This window comes from Lasioglossum baleicum, chromosome 9 (genome assembly GCF_051020765.1).
Source record: "Lasioglossum baleicum chromosome 9, iyLasBale1, whole genome shotgun sequence".
Taxonomy (NCBI): Eukaryota; Metazoa; Arthropoda; class Insecta; order Hymenoptera; family Halictidae; genus Lasioglossum; species Lasioglossum baleicum.
Genome location: NC_134937.1, coordinates 8,493,114 through 8,516,514, shown reverse-complemented (window position 1 = coordinate 8,516,514; position 23,401 = coordinate 8,493,114). Strand labels below are relative to the sequence as shown.

The window sequence follows — 23,401 nt, the reverse complement described above, 5'->3', positions numbered from 1 at the left end:
CGATTAAAAATGGTAATCATTGAAAAATCAATCGATTGATGAAGTTAATCGTCGATCGTTGATTAACAAAAGAATATTTGCATTATCGAGAAATAAGAAGGCGCATCCCGCACCCTTGCAACCCTAGAAACGAGTCTACTCTTTAAAATTCGTGTCACCGCACTGTACTTCAAAAATGGCAGGCTGGCGCGGAACGTTGTGGAAAATTGATTGTCGCCGCTTCTTAATAACCGTTTTCGTTTCAGTACCCATCGGAATTCATCTTGAACTTCGGCAATTACCCGGATCAGCCGTCTCAGAGGGAGGAGTTCGATCAAACGCAGCTCGCCAGCAGTTCCCCGCGAAAGTACAGCGACACCGTGGAAAGCAAGCACACGGCGGACGAGTCGAGCCCGACGACGGGCGACATTTACGGAGCGGAGAGTCAGTGGTCCACGAAATTGACGAGGACCTCCTTCCAGCCGAGCTTCGCGGTGAACCAGGTGCTCGGTGACAAATCCAAGGACCGCGGAAGGACGAGAATCTTCAAGGACGAGAACGTTCCCGACATAATTACCGCTGCGCCGGAGATCTCGTCCGTCACTCTGCTCGTGTCATCGGACGACAAAGGACAAGCCGACGCGGCCGTGCAAGACGAGGAGTCGATGCTGATGGGCACGACGGATTTCGGCAGGAAGACCGGCATGCCGGATCACACGGAGAAAATGAACGAAAGTCAAGCTGTTACTTACGCGCCGACGACGACGCGAGAAAGGATCAGGAACGATGAAACGCGCAAGGAGTCCTGGCTGATGGATAGACTGGTAAACTCCGACGACCGACAAACAGCTATCGATCTCGAGAGAACACGGAAAAAGGGCCCTGGCGCTCCCGCCGGCAAGAAGGTGAGACGAGCGTGATCGTTAGAGTAAATGGCTTTGCACAAGATTGCCGGTAAAATCGAGTGAGAGTCTTTCAGGTGTGCTTGATCGGGTGTTCCCGCGTCCACGAGACCTTTAAGTATCGAATCGATGGGCAATGGTCGTGTTCTAAAGTGCCTCCTATTTTGAGTAAATCAAGGGACCGAAAATAACAGTTATTCTAAGATTTTCTACGATAAAAATCGTGAATAAAAAGTTGCTTATTATTGAAATCTAAGATAGTGTACACAAAATATAAAGAAAAAAATTCGAAGAACTAAAATGATTACAAATAACAGTTATTAGTAGACCGCGGATTTGATGCATTTATGGCAGAATAGTAGGTGTAATTTAAAACAGTAAAAATATTAGAAAAATTTAAAGATGCTATTATATTATTTTCAAGCTATTAAATATATTAAGAATGGAATTAAACGTCTATTTTGCTCCTATCTGTTGTAATCCGCATAACAAATTTTTATTTTGCGTAAAGGTCCGCTGTCTAGTTATTAGTGTTCAAAAATTGGATCCTCCTCGATAACTGTTATCGATGAAGAAAAACTGTTTCGATTGCTCAACGCAGTTATTGATGAGAGAAGTTCATTTCGATCACTTATAACAGTTATCAATGAGAGAAATTTATTTCGGTCGCTCATAACAGTTATCGTAATATATATTTTTCTTTTTGGTTATAACAGTTATGATCAAAATGAATAGTCGTCTTTTGTTCATGTAGCATCTTAGTTCTCGCATTACAATTTTTATGACTGTTTTATCCTCTTCCACGTTCGATATAAGAGATCAGACTACAGATATTCTGTACAAGATACACGAATGACATTTTCTGTATACGAGTCTACGTGTATTTTCACGATTTGTTTTAGGGTACCCGAAGAAGAAGGGTCAAGGTGAATGTGAGGCCAGTAGTGGACGACTTCGTGACCGCGGAGTCGCAGCACTATAATTCGGCTCTGAACGGTTTGATCCGGGAACAATACAAACAGTACAATCCGGTGCGGGAAATGAAGCTGCCGACACCGCAGCCGATTTTATCGGAAAAGTCGGGCTTCGAGGAGTTTCTGAAGGAGATTCTGAAGAGCGACCCGCCGACGATCAAATCGACGACCACCGAGGTACCGGAGGTTGCCTGGACCATGTCTCCGGCGGTAACGACCGGCGCGGTTATCCCCGGCGATTCCGAGGATAGTACCGAGAGCCAAATGACAACTATACCGCCGACCACTATCAAACCAGAGGACGCAACGACCACGAGGCCTCTTGACGTCGGCTCCCCTCAATCAGCGAGCTCCGAGACAAAGGAAGCGGAGAAGTCATGGTCCGTGGAGGCGGATAACAATCAGAAAAAGAATACGGACTCTTGGAACGACAATTGGAACGAGCGGCCGGCTTTCGACCTGAACTTCCTCGCGGAGAAGTACAAGGCCAAGGAGAACGACGTTAAACTGGGCGACGACTGGGATGCGAGTCACATCGGCGAGGAGCCCAGTGCTCGTTTAAAACCAGCAAACGATGACTTAGAATCGAGCGATGAAAGCGTGCCGCGAAAAAAGGCTGAGAAGGATTACGCTTATCCGAAGAATCACAGAGCGAAGTGGAGCGAGGTGAGGTACCCGTCGGCCTTCGACCAGTCGCAGACTAGGAGCCAGGAGTCCAAGCTAGGCTCCAAATCCACCACGAGTATCCCAGGCTTGGTGAACAAGAAGGAGGGCGACAGCAGCGTGAAGACTCTGTCGGATTACGTGAAGGCGATCTTCGAAACCGTGAAGAGCGCCGAGGAGGAGACCACGATGTCCGAAGGGATGACGACGACCTTGCAGACTCCATTAGAGGCTGAAGAAGAATCGCTGGGCGAGGAGAAGACCACCACGAAGGATCTTGAAGTTGCGACAACTGTGTTGACTATGCTCGATGTTGACGATGCGAGGACTGAAGCGACTCAGCCAATGGAGACAACGACATATATCGACCGTGAAGACGCGACAACCTTGGAAGGAGTCACTGCGACCCCCGAGACCGCGACCACGGGGTCGTCGACTGAAGCACAGGCCACGGATCCGCCGACGACAACGATCATGACGACCACCGTCGCTGCCAACGCGACCGATTCGCTCCTCGGCAAAATCCTAAGGACCTCGACGACCACCAGAGTCTCGCACATGACGGAGATCTGCTACAGGGGCCGCTGCATCATGACCAGGCCCAGCCAGGACGAGCGGCTCAGATGAGCGAAGCGAGCCAAGCTACCGTGAGGATCGTCGTCATCGCTCTTACAGATCCAGAAGCAGGCTTGTTCTACCCGTGACTCGTGGAGCCAGATTGCAAAAGTGGCAGCGTTAAGTAGAAACCGCTCTTTGCCCTGGGAGCACTAGGGACTGCCCTCGAGAGCAACGTGGGCGTGGTCTGAGTACACTGGAAAGAAGTCTGATTGGGTATTAAACAGGCATAACATTTGAGGATCATCATAGTGACGACATCAACGAATCAGATCATGCAACAGGCGGAGACTCCTTTTCAGTAGGCGTGGTTTCGTTGCTCCCGACGGAGCCAGGGCTGGAAACGGGAATCTGTGCTCGTGTTCGCAAAATCCGATGCACTCGAAAGTGCACGAGTGGTCTGTAAAGAGCAATAGCACCATGCAAAGCCCCTTATCCTCGCTCTCTCATTCAGCCCGTGTTTGGGGCGTGCCCGCAGTGAAAAGCGACGGCAAAAGAGCGAAACGGTAAATGTCTAGGGCGGTCCACGGTAAGACGTATCTTACTTTCTGCTGCTTTTCGTCTGGCTCCGAACTCTGTACATACAGAAGCGAATACAGTGAGCCACGGTCGAACACTCCTGTTCTCAAGAAACGGACCTGTCCAAGGGCCACGTTCATCAACGATCCTCGCGAACATTTCTATTATTTATTCATCCGGCTCGAGGCGAATTGTTTCTCTCTCTCTCTCTCTGTCTCTCTCTCACTCTCTCTCCCCCTCTCTAGCTCAGCGCTGGAACTGCCGAACAATCGAGACGACTGGGTTCGCAACTTCCCGACCGCCGAGCACCGTGAACACGCCTCTCTTCTTAATTTATTCAATGATTCGCCGCAGAAGCGTGATCTCGATGATCGTGCCAGGTCGAACGGAATGGCTCTCGCGTTTCGGTTGCTTGGCTCGTCGCTAATTATTCTTTCGCTTGTTTGTAACGCGGCGCGGGAGGGAGCAATAGAAATCGACGGAAATTACGATATCGATTAAACGCATCAGCTTTTGTAGAAGTATAGCGACACCTAAACGAGGTGGAAACGTGAAAGCTTTTCGTTCAAGCTAATGAAACGCGAGGTTCGACCGTCGTCGTTTCTCTGACGAGTTCGGTGGGTCTTACAGTCGAGCTAAGCTGACTCCTCGGCGGCATCGCGAAATCTTTCGATGTACGACACATTTTTCTGCGAGTTGAACATATTTGTTTTGTCGCTGAGCTAACTTACAATTGTATTTTTGCTCTTCCGTTTATCAGCGGTTTATGAAATATTTCGCGAGGTCGCTCACCGAGTCACCCTGTACATTTTAATCAGCGGAGAGTGAGTTTCATCGAGTTCACCAAATGTAAAAGTGTTAAAAACGATAGTCCAGTAGCGTCGCCCTGGTCAGGGTAGAACTGGTTCGACGTGGAGAGCGAACGAAGAGGAAAGTGGCTCGAGATCGATCGTTTTGTTTCGCGAGTAACGGAACGAAGGCGTTCGGAAGAGAGCAGCGAGCTTTTTTGGCAGCCTCCGTGCGACTCGCGGGAAAACGCGGCGGACAACAACGCGTGAACCACCCGTGTCCGACACGCGCCGCCGTTTCGAACGATAGTGGGCTAAGTTTATTTAACTGAATTACAAACCGGCCGCAGCGTCGATGTACGTGTAAGTTAAGCGTTTAAGTATTTTAATAAAAATAAGGAGAAAGCAACGGCGTTGGCCTCGTTTCGCACCTAACCCGCGCCCGTAGTCCTTTGACTCCCTGCCGTTGACCCACTTTGTCCTCGTTCTCTGTATTCACCGATAATCCGACAGGTAATTCTACATGGACAAACAAGTCGCGAACGCGAGATAATGGTTCTCTCTCTCTCTCTCTCTCTCTCTCTCTCTCTCTCTCGGGCATCGTTTCCGGTTCGATCGATCCTCTTATATCGGCATTCCATTCCACTGTACCGCTATCCTCATAATCATAGTGTAATATCATAGCAACACGGCCGCGGGAGTAAGCTGTTAATTGGATTAGAACGCGGCGCGAAAAACCGATAACGCGGATCATTATATTTTTTCTATTCATTCCTTGCGCCGTGTAACGAGTCAGGCTCGAGATAATGATTTCAAGTAAAACCTACATATACAAGGTGGCAATTATAAAGAGTTGCAGACGAATATCTCCAAAAATATTGATTATACGTAAAAATGTTTGAAAGTTTGCTCAGTATCGAGGGGGACATCATATGGTGGGACTTTTATTTTTCCCGATGGCCACACCAAGGTGAGGAGAAGGTCAACTTTCTTTTTTTAAATAGAATGTTCTCTTTTTTATACCATGGATAGATTGAGTATCAAATTCTGAGTATAAAAGTGTTGACCTTCATATGTGTCCTAAACCTAATAGTTAACGAGATATGATCTGAAGAAGAAAGAAAATTGTTTCGATAATGATGATTAGACTGCGGATCTTTATGCAAAATAAAAAATGTTTCCATTGCTTGCAAGACACAGGAGCCAAACAGAAATTTCTTTCTTCTTTTAATTGTCTTATTAGGCTGAAATGAATAAACTGATGTCCTTAAATCTTCGTAATTCGCCCACTGCTTTAAACTGCACATGTTCATTTTTGTCATAAATGCATAAAATCCGCAGTCTAATAATCACTATTTCTGGAGATATTCGTCCGTAACGCTTTATAACTGCCACCCTGTATTCGTTTCCGTAATAATTCTATCAAGTAGAGAACAATATTTTGAAATTCCCCAAATGTCTCTACCGAATGCATAAAATCCTTAATCCAGTTACAAACATAGACAAAAATGAAAAAAGGAGAAAATTGTATCTTTAAAATAATACAGTCTTCTCGGGAAGTTGACACTTCCGTGAGATTGTTTTGCCAGGCTACCCGGCTACAGCTCTGCCAAGGAGTCGCGGACTTCCGCGCTAAATCTCAATCAGAGTAGAAACGCGGACGTTCTCTCAGAAGATTTTTGATCGACGATGACAGTGCTAATACAGTTAATGCTCGGACACAGCGTGAACGGCGGCGTCTCCTCCGAATTAAGGTCAAATTTTATGAAAACCCTGAAACCGAGAGATACCGCGAGCAATTCGAGCGGAATCCGAAGAAAAGAATGGCGGGTAATCGGTCGTTGAAGCTGAAGGGATTAAATGACTCGGCGGAAAACAGCGCCAAGAGAGTAACGTTTCCTTTATTGTACCCTTGATGTTCTTCCTCGCCGTGATTCGAACAGAGGAGAAGGAGGGGCACTTTCGCGTTAAATTGAGCCAACAAACTCGCCGGTTGAAGTTCAATAGAGTTCACCGACCCAGTTGCGTCTCCTCTGATTAACCCCCTTTGTTTTTATCGGGCATTTCGCGATAGCGCGCGCCGAACAACACGGATTAACTTCGGTTACGCAACCCGACGCGCAGTGCGTTGACAATGGACGAAAATCAACTTTTATGTTGGTATTTAAAACGGGTTTGTCGTCGAGTTACCAACGATGGTTTAATCGACGACATTTCACCGACAATGTTTACCTGGACAATACTAATTTTGTCCAGGAAACGGGGGCTTCTTTGACGAATTGTTGGTACAAAAAAAAATGGGGAAAAAATCGCAGCGGCGAGCGTATAAACACAGTTTGAAAGGGCGCGAGGCACCGGTAGTCGCAAAATTTGTTGAAGCGCGTTATCAAAGCGGCCCGGAAGTGGCATTACGATCATTTACCAATAGCGCGAGTTTTCCGGGGCGGTTATGGCGTTCGGAGGGCGGGAACAGGAGCCATCGATTCGCATCGATTCCCATCGATTACCATCGATATCTGGTGCCGCGTGAAACGACACCGCCGGCGCTTCTGATGGCCACTTCGCCTCCGGAAATAGGGAATAATCTTCTCGACACTGTCTCGAAATAGCGTGTCAGCGGGCGAATTTGGAGCGTGCCCTTGACACCGTCGAAAGAGTCAATTTCCCTCGTCAGGGACGCTTTCAGCGGGCCCCCGCCCCATATTTAAGTATTCCGTTGACAAGGAAGTCGAACTCGCGGCAGATCCGCTTCCGATCGCAGCTGAGGCCGACAGCTATCTTAAATGGGTTACATTGAAATCACCGATACATGCTTTTCACCGTTCCTCGCCGCGAGCCAGGATTTCGCCTATACCAGCATTCATCCGCTGCGGAATTAACCCCCATGCTACGCGCGAGTCAATACCACCACCCCGCGAATGATATTTGACTTCGCGTTTTCTGTACCGCGTCAGCTTCTCATAGAAATTTTACGCGATGAAAGCCTCGCCGGATGAAAGGGCTCAATTACCTCGAAGATGAAGGATCTACGCTGCCATTTGCAGCGACGCATGATCGAATCTCTCCTTGCCTAATTGAACAGCAACCTTGGCAAGTCTGGCAGAAATGATTTAGTCGGTGAAACTGCGGGAAATTGAAAATTATTACGATTTTTATCGCAACCCCTTTGCCTCGTAAAAAGTCTAATTACTTCATGAGAATTGCTGGGAACAGAATTTGGTGGACGATTTCTCGCAGGATCTACAGACGGAAGAGAGTGCAGGGTTGAAAATGAGAATTGCGAGCTCGAGAGGCAATGGGGGATGGACAGTATTGGACAGTCGTGTTAACCGAAGCGTTAACCTAATTTTTCAATGGCACGTGTACATCGTGACCCTCGATGGTGTCGCATGGTGTGGAAAAGCGAGAGCCATCAAGGAGAAGATCGAAGGGGAAGGTGTCGCGCATCGCGGCGTAGTCGAGCGAAAAATGGCGTTCGCTGGCGATCGATCGTCGGTTCGCAGCCATAGTTCGCCACAGATGGCGGGACTACGCGGAAATGTTTCGCAGTTTCGCGGAAAACAGCCCCGATAGTGAGTCATGGTGCAATGACATCGAGGACGGCGAGTACTGCGCGGGCAGAAACGACGCTCGAACCGGAAACGAGCGGTTCTCCAAACGAAATTTTAGATAAACGTCTGCGTTATCTTCTTCCTATTCTACCTGAGAAAGCTCGTCGGTTTTCATGGTACAATAAACAATTTTAATCGTCGATGGAAATCGATGCTTCCACGAAAAATTAATACGTGCAAATGCATTCGGTTACACAAGAATTTCCCAAAAGTTTCTGACATTTACGACCGTCCATGCGAACGCTAACTAAATATTTTATTTGCATCGTATCCGAGTGTACATGTCAAATAACATTTACGAATCCATGCATATATGCAGACACTGTGCAACACAATATTTACACTGATGCGTATTTCAAGTTTTACCATTCCGTTCAGCACCATCGATAAAATAATAGTATTTTACATTGATTGAAGTTTTTTTTTAAGCATGAATTGATTATTCGGTCTCCCATGTAAGGTAAATATACAACCCTGTTGAAAGGGCGCTACGTTAGATCCCCTGCTCGATGAATATACGTTTTTTTAGTACGGAAGGTTATTGAAAAATTCGTTCCCTTGAAAATAAATAATAATTTAATCCTGTTCCGAGACGCGAATTCATTGACCTGTAATATTTTGGTCTTCCGAGATAATTCAAAGTGATTTAATGCCGTTCAAAACAACTTCCCCGTACACAGAAATCGTTCTTTAATAACAGCGTCGAAGATCGAGCCGGGACTGAGCGAGCATTCGTTCGTTTGTTGTAAACGTGGCATTGAAAAAGGAAACAAGTTTCAGTGATAAATTTCTGCCGAAAAATGCTCGGTATAACCGTCGCGTTCGGTCCCAGCTAAAAATTGATTCCGCGTGCATCGTTGGTGGCGCCGCGAGTGGCGCGCTGGTCGTCGTCGAACGGCGGTGCACCCTCTGGCGTCGCAGAAGGGGTTGCACAGGGTTGTGGGGGTCGAAAGCGGCGAGAGGAGGTAGCAGAAGAAGCAGAAGAGAGGTGGTGGGAGCGAGAGGGAGGCTCTGTTATAGGAGGGAGTACCTGGGGGTTGCATAGAGGGAGCGAGTTCAGTTCAGGCGCAAGGGTCCTCGGTTAAGGACGCGACGGTCCTGCTAATCGGGACACCATGCCAGGCGGCGAGGGGTCCCCGATCAATCTCCTCGGCCACCGTGCATCGACCACTTCCGGCGAGTGCGCGAACAGTGACGAGGATGAAAGGACGACGGGCACCGTACCGAGCACGATGACGGCCGTGCTCGCGGGCGACGGACTCAGACGGAGGAAGGTCATCCACGCGGCCAAAGAAACCCTCGACAAGGGTGAGTCTGCAACCCCTACGCCGCCATCTCGCTCCCCTGGCTCCCTCTTCCTCCTCATATCTCTCTCTCTCTATCTTTCGCAACCCCATCAGCGTCGGAACGCTCTCGTGGACGTAGCACAACCGACACCCCAAGGTCCACGGTTCGCTGCCAGCGCAGGGTCGATCCTCTTTCGCGCTGACCCCATAGGCGCGGACACCCTGCCTGCGGTCCTCCCACTGGCGTCTTCTCTCCAGCTTCGTCTCCAATCAACCGTCTCCTACGAAGCCCTAAACAAAGTCCACTTCGTCCGAGCTAATCGGTAGCGCCTAGCTGGTCTTCCTGATCGTCAAAAGCCTTCAGAGATCGGTTGCACTGGCGTCTTCTCACTAGCATCGTCTTCGGCGACCCTTTTTCGAAATTTCTTAGACAGCTCTTAGTTTTCCTAAGATAATGGCTAGCGTAGATGTCTTCCTGATAGTCCAGAACCTCCGAGATCAATGTCACTGATGTCTTCCTACTAGTTCCTTCTAAACGTATTCTACAATCTCCTAGACAGGTCCTAGTTTGTGCCTAAGATAATGACTAGCCTAGATGGTCTTCCCGATAGGCCAGAGGCTCCAGAGACCAGTGTCACTGGCGTCTTCTTACCAGTTTCTTCAATTTTCTAAACAGGTCCCACTTGGTCTAAATGGGCAGCTTAGCTAATCTTCCTCTACAATGAGGACCTAATCTGAAACAGATCCTAATCTACCTTAGCTGACTCGCTGGCTAGCTCGGCAAGTCCTTCACCGTCCTACTAGATCAGAGATCAGTGTCGCCAAAATGGGACAGGAAGTGCGACAGTGCAGATTCGATGAATGGTGATCTCGAGATGACATAGTCGCGGTTTAGGGTATTTGTTTGTTGACTGTATCCCTTGTCCCGTTGACTCTACGCACAGCGAACACGGTATTGGTGTCAGCGGGTTCGTTCGCTACCAACGGCCGTTCCGCGCAACTAGGAGCTTAGCGGTTTTCACCTGCAAAGGGTAGCTTATCGAGCCACTTGACAGCGGTCCAAGAAAGTCGCTGTGTTTGTTCCGGTCACAGTATCGTTGACTCCTCGGTGTTTGGTGTACTATGAACGTTTTTAGTCGGGTTGACTTTTCTTTATCCTCCAACGCGGTATGTCGGCCTCTCTCTCTCTCTGTGTGTTATTATGTAAGCGAGGTAAGAGTGGACTATAGTAGCGACCCTCTTGTGCAATCTCTCGGCTGCATCGGTGATAAACATTGAATCGGGCCACCTCGAATACCCGTGCAAGCCGCTTGGTGTTCGTGCGCTGCCAACCCTCTTGGTGGAATTTTCGTCGTAGGAATGTTTGGTATAACGATCAGAGATGTGCTATGTAGGTGGTGAGGTTGTAGTAACATTGCGAAGGAAACGTTGCATCGCAATTCATTTTGTCCGTGGAAACGTTGTCGAATCGTTGTACAGAAATTGTCACATGTTTGTATACAATGATATACTGGTTCCTTTCTTTATAAATGCAGTTAAAATAATCGTGTTCCATGGAAATTCTGTATATTAGAGTAGGAATTTATTCATATTGTTCTTGTATACTTTTATTTTCGTCAGGAGAGTTGACACACAGTTTCTATTTGTCTTATAATTGATAGATTTCGTGTATGAACGAAAATATAAAATCGCAAACAACGGCAAAAATAATTCCGATGAAAACATGACTATAATCGTATCAATATATTTTGTATTGTTTGTTTTACTAAAGATTAACTAAAAAATCAATACCGCCATAAGATAAACTATATCGTCGTTCTTTATTAACACTATCAAAATGACAGGTTCGACATTTTTCTAATATTCATGGTTATTGAAATTGTAAAGATGCGTTCACAGGAAAGTCTAAAGTCTAAATTAATACAATCTTCTTAGTTTGACCAAATAAAATAGTTGCTGTTAGTATACTCTGTGAATCTAACATTGAATATTTAAAATTTAGTATACACAGACTTCCGTTGACTCTGCATCCACCTCACCGAAATTACCATAAATCTCCAATCGAGGTCGCGATCCATTAATCCAAATCTGCGTTACAAATCCCCGAAAATCGCGTTCTCATTCGCCACGAAATCGTAGAAGTAGCAAATGCAGGATCAGATTTTGAAAAGCATTCGATTATACCTGGCAGTCTCGTCAGAAATTGGCTGGCTTGTCGAATGCGGTTCGGACGGAGAAGACATTCGAAAGCAAATTGTTGTAATTCAAGCACGAATGGCAGACAATTGACCCGCGACAACCAGCTTTCGCCGAACTCCGCTCGAAGCGGGTTTCGGTATCACGGAGACAAAGAAAATCACCGGTCGCGGAAAAGCTTTAGGAGACTGGGTCGTTTGAGGACCCAGCTTAAAGCAATAAGATTCGCGGTTACGAAAGCTCGCGTAACTAGTTCGCGAGGACCTGTTCCGTGCATCGGATCATCGACGATGATTTTCGAGGGTTACGGCCGCCTATTTTCGGCCAGGATCGATCCGCTCACCGAAAATCGCGCGACCCACCCTCTGCAACCTCATCCAGCTTTGATTGCAGCTTATCTCCCTTTCACCTGCACGTCGTCTTTTTTCACTCGTGCCTGTGTACCGAGGTTGGAATGAGCATACCGGGTGTCTCGAATTTTTGATCATCAAAAACCGAAAAATGCGAAGAAAATATTCGAGAAATGGTAAACGAAACTTGGATAAATAAGGTGGCACGAGAAGGGGAGCAGAAGTGTTTGGCCCGCGTCCATAGGGGCGCCATTTTACGAACTGTTGGAGAGTTCTTTCGAGGATGCGGCCACTCGAGTATTTTCCGAACGTGGGTGAGCCGATCCCGACGTTTACGAAATAAGGATTTGAGGAATGTTTGCCTTAGAATGGCTAAGTGCTCCCCCGGTATGAGGAGGTGTTTGTATTTCGTGGGGCGAGTATATGCTCAAGGGCGACTGGCATCGGAGAGAGGACGCGAAAAAAGGGGAATTTAGTAGCGAGAGAGAGAGAGTAACGACTAGGTCGAGGTTCGAGCACGTATGTAGATTTTAGAGGCGTTTCAGCTGGTTTGCCAGTCAAACGAATGCGATGATCTTGATGGTGGAGATTTTAGTCAAATATGTTCACGCGGACGTCGGTTCTTTACGTTGAACTTTATAGTCGCTGCAATCTTCCCAGCGAGTCTCCGCTGAACTGTGATGAATTTCTAACAGACTCGTGATAAGAGACGATACTAATCAAATTAAAATACTCCTTTGTTTTAAATTTTTTTTTAAATGTTCCTTCACTATTTTCTCCTTTGCGTTTTATCTCGGTAAACGGTCAATTAAAGATGAAAACTAGTGAATGAAACTGGGTAATTTTAACCATTAGTTACTCGCACTTCATTTTCTACAATATTTTACATAACTGGTTACTTGATGTGACTCCAACATAAATAAATTTTTATTCGATAGAATTACTTTAATGCAAAATAGTAGATATTTGTAAAATTAAAAATTTTGAGATTGATACTAAATATATGCGAGTGATTAAAAGTTAACACATTACCGACCGGTGATTATTGCATAATTTTGAAAAATCTATGGTACATGGCTAAACACTTTTTAATGGAACCTTCAATAGCAACAGCAATTTTCATTGTGAACTAACAAGTCACCCTCAATAACGTCATCTAATAGTTTCATTTAAGATTGCAATGTAAAAGAAAATTTCTATGCTTTATTTTGGTACAGCACAATTATTGAAAATCCTATTAATATAGGCTTCCGGTAGGTAAAGTGTTAAGTGAAAAAGAAAAGAATACAGAACGAACTCGAGCCTCGAAATGCCCTCGCATCAAAGTGTGAAAACGCAGTTGCCTGTTAAACGTGTGCAGTTCTTTTCTCCCGTGATTGTTGAATCAGGTTCCCTGTAGGGAAATCTAGATTTTCGCCGTTAAAATCCCAAGAGCGTAGGAGAGAAAGAGAGAATGGGGTGTGGAATGGGTTAGTGGAAATCGCGTGCGTTGTCGCTTACGGCTATCGCGTTTCAGAGTAAATTGTCCTCTTATCGGAACAGTGGCGTCGAGGATCGGCCGTTTATCATTTCTAACGGCCTGTTAGTCCTGCGGATTGAAGGGTTTCCGGTTGAGCACAGTCTCTGTGCATCGTGTGACATAATCGGTTCTGACTTGACCTTTCGTTGCGCCTGTGACCCTACGCTGTAGAGACCAATAACCGGCCCACAATTTCGATCCTTTGATCGAAACGCCGATCGAAATACCTCGCACGGCGGGCTGCCTCGGCTAAATGCGCTCGATTATTGGATTTTCGGACGAGGATATTCGTGAATCGGGTCAAAGAAGGTTCACTGTTCGCCGCTTTTTTAATCCGACGATCGGGAACGGCGAGGGCCAGAAATGAAACGAAGATTTTCGCGAGCAACGCCATTTTGGTCGAACAAGCTTCCGTAATTCGTAGGAAATCGGATTAGTATTAATACTCTATCTAGCTCGTTTTACATAATGGATTATTAGCGAGCCTATTAATAAACTTTTTAATCCTCGAAGATTTTCTCGCGGTTCTCGGCCATTTTCATTTCACGTTTTTAGTTTAAGAGACCCTCAATGTTTTCCAAGACTAATAATATTAGGGTGTGCAAATAAGTTGTTTCACCTTTTTTCCAAGATTTCATTCAATCCAATTTATCACATAAATTGTAATAAAATCTTGTCTGGTGATTCCCAATCTTTCTGCTAATTCTTCTTGCGTCTGAATCGGATTTTCGTTGAGCAATTTCTCTAACTCACCATCATCGAACTTTCTCGGTGCACCCGATCGTCGTCTTCCAAATGAAAATTTCCGACTTTAAATGTTTGGTGTACCACTTTTTGTGGTACAGTAGAAGTACACGTGGTCAGAAGTTATGATAATAGAAAGAAAAGGGGAAGGAACTCTTATTTGCACACCTAATACAAAATAAACAAGATTAAATAAATATAAACAATTGTAAGAAGTTGACGCGAGGGAATGTTGAATAAATGAAGGAACTGTATGTGCGAACGAAATTGCCGCAAGCAGTGAAATTCCCAGTTGATGAATAGGGTGGACCGAGGGGTGGGAAATGAAGGAGTCATTAGAAAAGTGCCTAGGGCTTGCGAGCATCATAACGCGTCCCTGCCCTCCAGATATTTTTTTTTCGATACAGACACGATCTTGCAAGCTCTATTTCATAGCAGGCCGGATCATCCCCGAACACGCTGACCTGTTTTGAGGCACGACCGTCTTATATACCGCAGGGAGGCATTATGATTATGATAATACACGGTCTGTCGCAGCAGACTGTATTCCATCGAGCGAAAGTAAGATTCCGACGAGGATTACGCGACAAAATGGGATCCGATGGATTTAACCGGAAATTCCTACGTTTCTTCTCCGCCGACGATCATGGAAAACGAGAAACTGTTAAACTGATCCACTTTCGTCTCGATATCTCAACTCTATTTGCAATGTCTCGTTGCCATTTGTGGCCATATTCGAATCTAATTGTAAGTCATACATTTCTCATTTCGAGATATTTAACCCCTTGCCCTATAATATCGAGTCAGTCACGTGATGAAGATTCTGAACAGAGTCTGATAAATATGTATGTTATTAAGTTTCTTTAATTCGAAGTAAAGTTTTATTTTGATTTTGTTAATGTACAGCTATTAGAGAACATAGGCATGCAATAGATATACATCTTCTTTCTTTTAAGAAATTACGAACTACAAGTTCTAATTACTGTAACCGTAATATAAATCGTAGTGCAAGGGGTTAAAGGAAAAGGATATTTACACTAAATGAACTCCATTCTACTTAATGTATGATTCTTGCCCTTAAGATAAAATTTCCAGGAACAGAAATGATTTATGCCTCCAGAATTTATAAATGTTGTCCTAATTAATAAAGAGGCGTAAAAACAATGTGGTGCATTCAATTAAAAATAGAACGGTTCAGGAGAACTGAAAAGACAAGGAGAAGAGAAATCCTTGAATAAATGGAACAATGAAGATAGAAATAAATTACGATCCAAGAGAAAAAGAAGGGATGGAAGAAAAATCGAATGAATAGCCGCCAGCAGATTTCACCGTGAAAATTAATTATGTCGCTCGAGTGACAAGGGAGGCTCGCTGAAAAAAGCTGTAAACAAAGGGAGACGGTTTTAGTACAGTGACCCCTTGTGGAAAGTAACGAACCGTGTTCGCCACTAACCATGGGGGTGCAAAACCGTCTACCCAGCTAAGCTACAGCATTCTCCAATCAGAAACGCGGCTTTCTTGTGTTTAATCTGCTCATGGAAACTGTTCGAATTTCACAGTTTAAGTTCCATAAAAGAATAACTACTTCTAATTTTAAATAAAAAACGATTTGTCCAAGAGAAACGGTGATTAAAATAATTGCAGAAACAAAAATAAAACGAATCTGGGTTCTAGTAGACCGAGTATAGTTTCTAAATATACCTACACCTAAATATCTCCTTTATTTTTAATGGCACAAAAGAAATATTTATGGCATAATTTAAATGGTATCGAAGGAGGAATATATCATAGAAGAACAATTGTTTTTGTCCGGTTATTTTTTCATAGTCTTTTCAATAGTTATAGTTATTTTTTCATCGGGAAAACATCTTTTTTTTATTCCATCTTGTTAATAACTTAAGCATATTTAAATGTATTTTTTCAGCCGCTATAAGATGGAATAAAAAAGAATAAGTTTTCCCGATAAAAAAAATAACTATTACCTTGAAAACACTATGAAAAAATAGCCGGACAAAAGAAATCGTTCTTCTATGATATTTCTCCTTCTATACCATTTAAATTATGCCATAAATATTTTTTGTGTCGTTAAAAATAAAGGAGATATTTAGGTGGCCTCCTGTATAATTTATAATTAAATATATATTATTGATATATAGAATTTGCGGGGGGGGGGGGGGCGCGTCGCGATCTACCGCAGCCGTGACAGAGACCTAATACGGTCGAGCGGACGGCGTGACCTTGAATTTGAAATTGGTTACAATGGGTTGATGCGAAATTGCCGGGTCACGAAATTGCCAGACCTCAATCGACGTTTATTTATCGAAGGTATGAGAGTCCGGGGTTGAAACCTAGAGGAGTTTCTCTGCGAGGCTGCTCTGAATACTTTGCAGTGACGTAAGAGGTTCCACCATCCCCTATCCGCTACCAAAATGAGCAGCGCTAACGTCTCGGAAACGACCATCGATGCGCGAACTGAAATCCTCCTGCCGAGTGATTTCCCGTGTTGCGATCATTAATTATTAACGAGCCGGAGCGACCCAACCTTAAACAACCCTCTCAAATTTATGACTCGTATATGCTTTTATTATATGAATTATATACCTCTATTATGTGCTGTCAGTCTTCCTCCTGTTTTGTACCCAGATCCTTATACCTTTCTCGGCAATTACCTCGAATAAATGTCGGAAGTCGATCTTCCTCCAACGGAGATCAGCAGACGGTTTAATCGCATTTTAATTGATTAAACCTCCGGTAAGATAAATCAAAATAAATATCAAATGTACCAACATTCTTTGGATCATAAAAGAAATTTGCAGTGCTTAATGTTCCAAGTGAAATAAATGTGTATTTACTGTTTACCCACCTCTAATTAAACGAACGTGCTAACCAAGTCTCACCAGCGAGAACAAACAGACAAATCGGAGTGCTAATTTATCAAATCCATTCCGATCCTATCGTAGTGGAGAGCAATAAATAATACCGATTTCGATAAATACGTCGAGGAAAGTTATCGCAGCATACGTTCGCGAAGCCACGCTCGTTGCTGTGAACGAAGGTGTTCCTGCGCCCTATCATTTCAGCTCTCGAGTTCGCCCAATCAACTCGGCTGCAAGCTGCACCGTGTCACCTTGCCACAATGTCCCTAAGCTAATAATTATGCGCAAACTTGAAACGAAGAAAGTTCAGATTGTGTTGAAGCTGCGACCACGCGGAGTGTTATCTGACGCACAACAGGCTGTGCGGAGATGGTTGGTTGCTTCGGGGGTTGCTTCTGCGTTTCACTATCTACGGGTCGCGCGCTTATTAAAACACAGCCACGTTTCGCCAAACACCTCTGCAACTCTGGCGTGACGTTGCGTGCACGCGATTTCCAACGCTGTGCCACAGTTCCATCGCAAAAGGGAATTAACAGAGGATTAAACTGCGCACTGTCGGAGGGAGTTTACGCTTCGTGTAGATTTGATGAGAATTGGCGTTTCGGCGACCGATGTTGCTGGCGTGCAGCCACGCTTGTGGTCTGCGGTTTCGTGCAGTTCTTAAATCTGCGTCGTTCTCTATTCTTACAGGTTTCGCACGAGTGCACCCCCACGCAGAACAAATTTCATCTTTCCGACAATCAAATTTCACCCTCGACGAATTCAATTCACGCACAGACCACATTCGACTTTTTACAAATCTAGTTCACCCTCGCACAGACATTCATCTTTTTCAAATCAAATGCACTCTCTCGCAAATAAAATTCACCTTGTGGGCGGCCCGAGGGTGCAACACAATGTCAATTTGTCATGATTTTATTCGCAGTTGTTCGAACGGTTGTGCGAGTCCCACTCGTACTCGAACGATAACCCACTTACCCTTACTTTAAGCATTCCTCGCGAATTTCTTAGCAGACATTACTCTCTCTATTTCCATGCCCCACCATACTTTCCAATGATGAGGCCGATTGATGATTTTTTTTCCGCGATCCGGTGTGAATAATTTAATGTTATTCATCCGAAGCCCCCCCATTCGTTAATTTCTTCAGCCCAGAATATTTAACTCTGCGGTTTCCCGCTGGAGCAAACCGGCGAGAGTTCATTTAACGCTGATGATCCGGACGAATTTCCCGGGTGCCGGAAAACTATTAATATCGTTAAGCCGTTTTAACAGGGCTAATTGAATTTAAGGATTAAAGTGAATCTCCACCGGCGGGAGTTTGCTATGAGACAGTTTCTCGGGCTGATTAAATTGTGACAAACACTTAATCTAGCTCAGACAAAGGGACGCGGCGGGTGAAATAGGAATTTCATTGCATCACAACGAACTTTCGCTCTGGAGGTGACGAAGTTTCTTAGGCAATATTCAAATTTGAATAGTGCTGGTTACAGAGAACGTAGTCTACGTGCCTCCTGGAGACAGCTACCGTTTCGAAATTGTAAAGAACATATATAAAAAAAAACTTTTTAAACACCACGCTTATATTAAAATGCACTAAAAAGGAGAAAATAATGTTTTTACGCTCCACGCTTTTATTTATAGTCACTAATGTCTAAAAACATTATTTTCTCTTATTTTCTGGAACGCACAGTGTTTTCTTTTAATTTGTTTCTTAATATTGCATTGTCATCCAGTTCTGAGGTAAGTTTCAAGTCTCTAGCTCATCGGGAAGTGGTTTAAAATTCGATTACAAGGTTTGACGCATACAACAACGACAACTGGGCAAGCTGATACAAACGTGGTAAAATTCTGCAATATTTTTCGAATATTATTGTTCCATTCCCAGGTCATTCTACGATAAGGAATAAATCTCTGTTCCAATCGCGTATTTCTTCCAATTACTCAAACAAATTTTAATTTTACCAACTGTGCAAATTTATTCGAATGTTTTCTTTGAAAGATCAAAAATTACTGGTTATAGAAACGACGAAATTAATTTTTTGTTTGAAACGGATGCACCCAGACGAACATTTCCACAACTTATCAGTGCTTGAACCTTCGAAAAGCAGCGATGAAACACAATGGTGTTTTTTCCTCTTTTCCTCGGAACCGTAAATTCCTTCGCCGCGAAAAATAAAGTAATCAAACGTTCGCGCCACTGCATACATTTAGCAGCGGTTCCGGAGACCGGTAAAAAGCGCATTGGAATCGGGTGACAGAATTTTCGTGTAGCCGTCGACAGCAGAAAATCCACGAAGTCGATTTTCAAGGCGCAGGTCGGCCACCCACATTGCTTATAGGTCATATTTTCAATCGTTATCTGCGAATGGAAATCTCTCGCGAGCCTTGCGTGTGCACTCTTCCGCGACAACATTACGACCTGAAATCGATATCCGTTGCGCCGATAAAAAACGAAAATTCCTCGTGTATAATAGATCGTGGGCGCTGAATAAGACCTTGCAAAATAGTATAGTCAGTGAAAAGCATGTTTAACTATTAAAATCAGGATTATACAATGTATTACGGAAATGGGCTAGTGCAATCTAAAATATTGGCTTGGCAAGAAAGTAATTTCGGTATTTTAAGCTGAAATAGAGCCCAATCTTTTTTTAATCAAGCAATGAACTTTTATGAATAAGATATTTTCTACTTTGTTCGATGATCTTCTGCCAAAAAGAATGAATAAGAAAATATTTTATCGATTCAAGTTTATCGCGCTTGAATGAAAAAACAAAAATTGACTTTTACTTCACCTTAAAATACCGAAATTACTTTCTTGCCAACCCAATATATTTGCATGAGGGTGGATCCACATTTTGACCAAATTGAAGTTTGAAGATTTAATTTTTGAACAGCCAATTTTAATGATTAGTTTTTAGTAATAATAATTATTTATAATACAGACCCGAGGGAAAGATCGATAAAAATGTTCATTTGCCACGGCGTTTTATCAGCCCCTAAGATTTTTCAACCCGTTGGCGCGGTGAGATACGCGCGGTAATTCAATTTGTTACCGAGGCGGACAAATTGTCGTTGTAATTGACGCCTCGCCGCGAAGGAGCACGAAATTAGGGTTGCGGATTATCCGGAGATGATTGAAGCTGCTCTCCAAGCGATGCTAATGAATTCAATTTGTGAATTGACTGTCGGGACTGTGTGTGGTCATGGAGTACGCGGTTGTATAAAGAAGTAGCTCTGTTTTATTTAAATCTAGCTCGTTTGCGCACCTGTTTTAGAGTCCGTTTTTATTCGTTGCCGTCTGGACACTGGATTCATATCTTTTCGAAGATCAACTAGATGGTAGAAATTGTGCCGTGTTTGGACTCATCTTAATCAGGAAAGTGTTCACAACATTACCCTTTCATTCGCTACGATCACTGCCGATGTTCTTTTTCACGAAGACTGTGGAAGCAAGAACAAGGTGAGACGCAAGAGAAGAAAGATGTCTCGTTAACGACACCGCGATACGTCGGTACGTCTAAATTCAATTGATTGCCAGACAAAGGAAGTTCGTTAGAGGAACGCCCGCACACTCGTGGCTTTTTTTCAGCTTCAAGAGACCAGCAATCTCAAACGTACTTCACGATAACGACGCCCTCTCTTCCCTTTCGCGAACGTTCGTGTATACGTATATAAGATCCATGCAAAGGTACGGGTTACTGGGAATTAAACCAAGAATTATCGTTGTTCGAGAGCCACTGGAGTCGTCCCTAACGATGCCCAAGTCACGTGGCTCTTCCCAAAGTTATTAAAACGGAGGAAAATCCGTCGATGTCTTGCCTTTGATGCTCAACGTCGACCTCTATTATTTTATTTCGAATGAGTTCGTTCGGATCGTCCACGTATCGGAAAGAATGCCGGCATTTTTCATGAAATAAAACGTTGTAACCGTGGCAGAAAGGTAAAACGATAATTGTAATATTCCTTCGCAGTCTTCCACCTCTTTGCCCACGAAGAGAGTCAGCTATTTACGAAGAAATTCTGTCTTAACAGAATATGTACCTTCGAAGAAACTGTTGCAGAATTTGCAAGAACAAAGAGCAGGAATAATTGCATAAATTGTAATATCAATTCCTAAAATACCTACGAAGTTCCATACATTATTGATACACAGTAAAAGGTCGCGACATAAATAAATTTTATTCAATGTCTCTTTTTAACACAGCACAGAATTACATTCAGATAATTATATGATATTGCTTACGGCGGCATTCCAACTTGTAAAGGAATTTATATATTGATGGAATTTATGCATAAATTGATGGTAATTCCGGTGTGTCGAGAAAGGATTAATATTATAATACAGTGCACTGCTTATCGACACATTCAGTGAATGAAAGGCCCCGATAACGATGAACGGTGAATGGCGTCGCGTGTCCATCAATTATGCAACTCGCAAACGGAACGATTCAGCAATTTATCAAGAAGCCGACCTGTTACGGAGGAAAATGAATCCCAATAAAAATCACGCGGGCCCCGCTAACGATCTGTCTCGTTAAAAATCGTGACGCGACGCAGAGGAATGCTTAAATAACGAATTTTCAACTTTCTTTTTCAGCCTCCCGCCTACTCAGACGGAAGATACCATGTACAGGCCACCTGATGACCCCCCGCCGCCTATGGATACAAAAGGTTCCAACCCAGGTATGTCAAAACACCAGATTAACTTTTTCCTTAATCTTTTAAAAATGACCGGTCCCAGATGTAATAATAAAAAGAACTTTTTAAAAACCACGCTTATATAAAAATGCACTAAAAAGGAGAAAAAATGATTGTATAGCATCCTTTAGTAGAGCACGCATTACAATATGAGCCGCACAAAGTCTAAATAAAATTGATCTTGTCGTTTTTATAAGGGTACACGCGTTCCAGTTACTTTTAAGGCTCGGTAGGTTCAGGGCTAAGTAGGTCAGAAATAATATCTTTGGAATTACTTCACTCTTGTCGCAAGTATCTTAATATTTAGAATAATTGATAGATGCATAAGAAGATACACTATATCTTGGAATTCTCAATGCAATTTCTATTTCTCATGCATCTTTCATTGGCCCAAAGTTATAACTTTTTCCGTGCAACGCATAACGCGTGTATTCATGCTAGTTTTTATCGTGAAACTTCCAGCAGTTCTGGGATTAATAGCCGTCGATTTCTGAGGTGAACGGATGCGGAACTGCCGTTCTAAATCAAATGTTTCGCGGTTTTTAGTCGCGGTCCGAATTGTGTTGCGGCGACTGCCAAATTGTCTCCGCTCGAACACTCTTCGCGTTGTCGCGAACTCCTTACAAAGATTTATGTTCGTGTTACCGGAGAGTTCGGACTTTCGCAGGAAACGTGTAATAAAGTTGTTCAAGTGATTCTCCGAAGATCCCGGAGTTTTAGCTTTCCCCTTAGGACGGCAAACAGATCTCCGACAGCGTCATTAAAATGTTATTCGCAACAGCTAGCAATACTGCTTTTTACTTAATTGGTACAGCGAGACAGCGCAAGACTGATCATTATGAAAATGGATTCATTAATTCCTTCAACAACTCATTCACTCGAAAACAAAGTGATGAAGACGAAAATTATGTTACTGTTCTAACAAATATTTTAGCTACGTAAAATGTGTTATTATTCTTCATTCTAGCATGGACTTTATTGTTGCGAAATGTTTCGAAGTTAATTCACGATTTTCTCATAAATCATACGTATTTCAAGCGAGATAATAACAGTGATTAATCCAGTGAAATTGTTATTGATTCGGGCACCAGACTCCACACCTCAACAGCCGGATTCCACCCCCACAAGATGGCCTCGAACTCTGTGCGAAGCGTTTCCAGAAATTATCACTACAATTACGCAGTGCTAAAAATGTCCATATTGCTTCTAAAATATGAAAACGGACGTTTACCAACATTTCACCCGGAAAAGTGTGGCAAATATGTCGGTAAAAGCCTCGTTAAAAAGATAATTGACACTCCACTGGCAATATGGGTCACCGAGCTCCAATTTCTTCCAAATTTGAGAATTTAGAAAATGATACGACAACGCTTTAGACGACCGACTACTGGAACAATAGCCGTATACTCGTGGAAACAATGAGTCATCGTCCAATGCGTTTCGAAAGCGCGTGGTTCTCGGTGGCAGCGTCGAGCTAATCGAAGAGACAGTCCGTAGACGCTTCCGGCTGTTACCGGCTAACAATAACGCACGTGACTTTTCGCTGTCAAGCCGGTCGATTAATTTTTAACCTGTCCGACAGGCACGCAACCCGCGCGCGGTGAAATAGCCAGAGCGGGCACACTGTGTCCACGGTTGAAACGTTGATTTCTCGTCCATTGTCAGGGATGAATTACTCGT

At 43.9% G+C, this 23,401-nt stretch overlaps 2 protein-coding genes across 9 annotated transcripts in view; both read left to right on the top strand.

Moving 5' to 3' along the window:
* Positions 1–4,849, top strand: part of LOC143212195 (uncharacterized) — a 30,507-nt gene extending 25,658 nt beyond the window's left edge. For both annotated transcript variants that reach the window (XM_076430688.1, XM_076430687.1), the window contains exons 9-10: positions 246–884; positions 1,784–4,849. In XM_076430688.1, coding sequence (XP_076286803.1) covers positions 246–884; positions 1,784–3,145 — 2,001 coding nt within the window. In that variant the 3' untranslated portion in view covers positions 3,146–4,849. The remainder of the gene's footprint in view (positions 1–245; positions 885–1,783) is intronic.
* Positions 4,850–8,018: 3,169 nt separating this feature from the next.
* Positions 8,019–23,401, top strand: part of Wwk (anoctamin 8 white walker) — a 34,087-nt gene continuing 18,704 nt past the window's right edge. For 5 of the 7 annotated variants that reach the window (XM_076430722.1, XM_076430718.1, XM_076430719.1 and 2 more), the window contains exons 1-2: positions 8,020–9,359; positions 21,621–21,706. In XM_076430722.1, the coding sequence (XP_076286837.1) occupies positions 9,167–9,359; positions 21,621–21,706 (279 nt within the window). In that variant the 5' untranslated portion in view covers positions 8,020–9,166. Of the gene's footprint in view, positions 9,360–21,620; positions 21,707–23,401 lie in introns of all 7 variants that reach the window. The other 2 variants (XM_076430720.1, XM_076430723.1) reach the window with 2 other exon arrangements.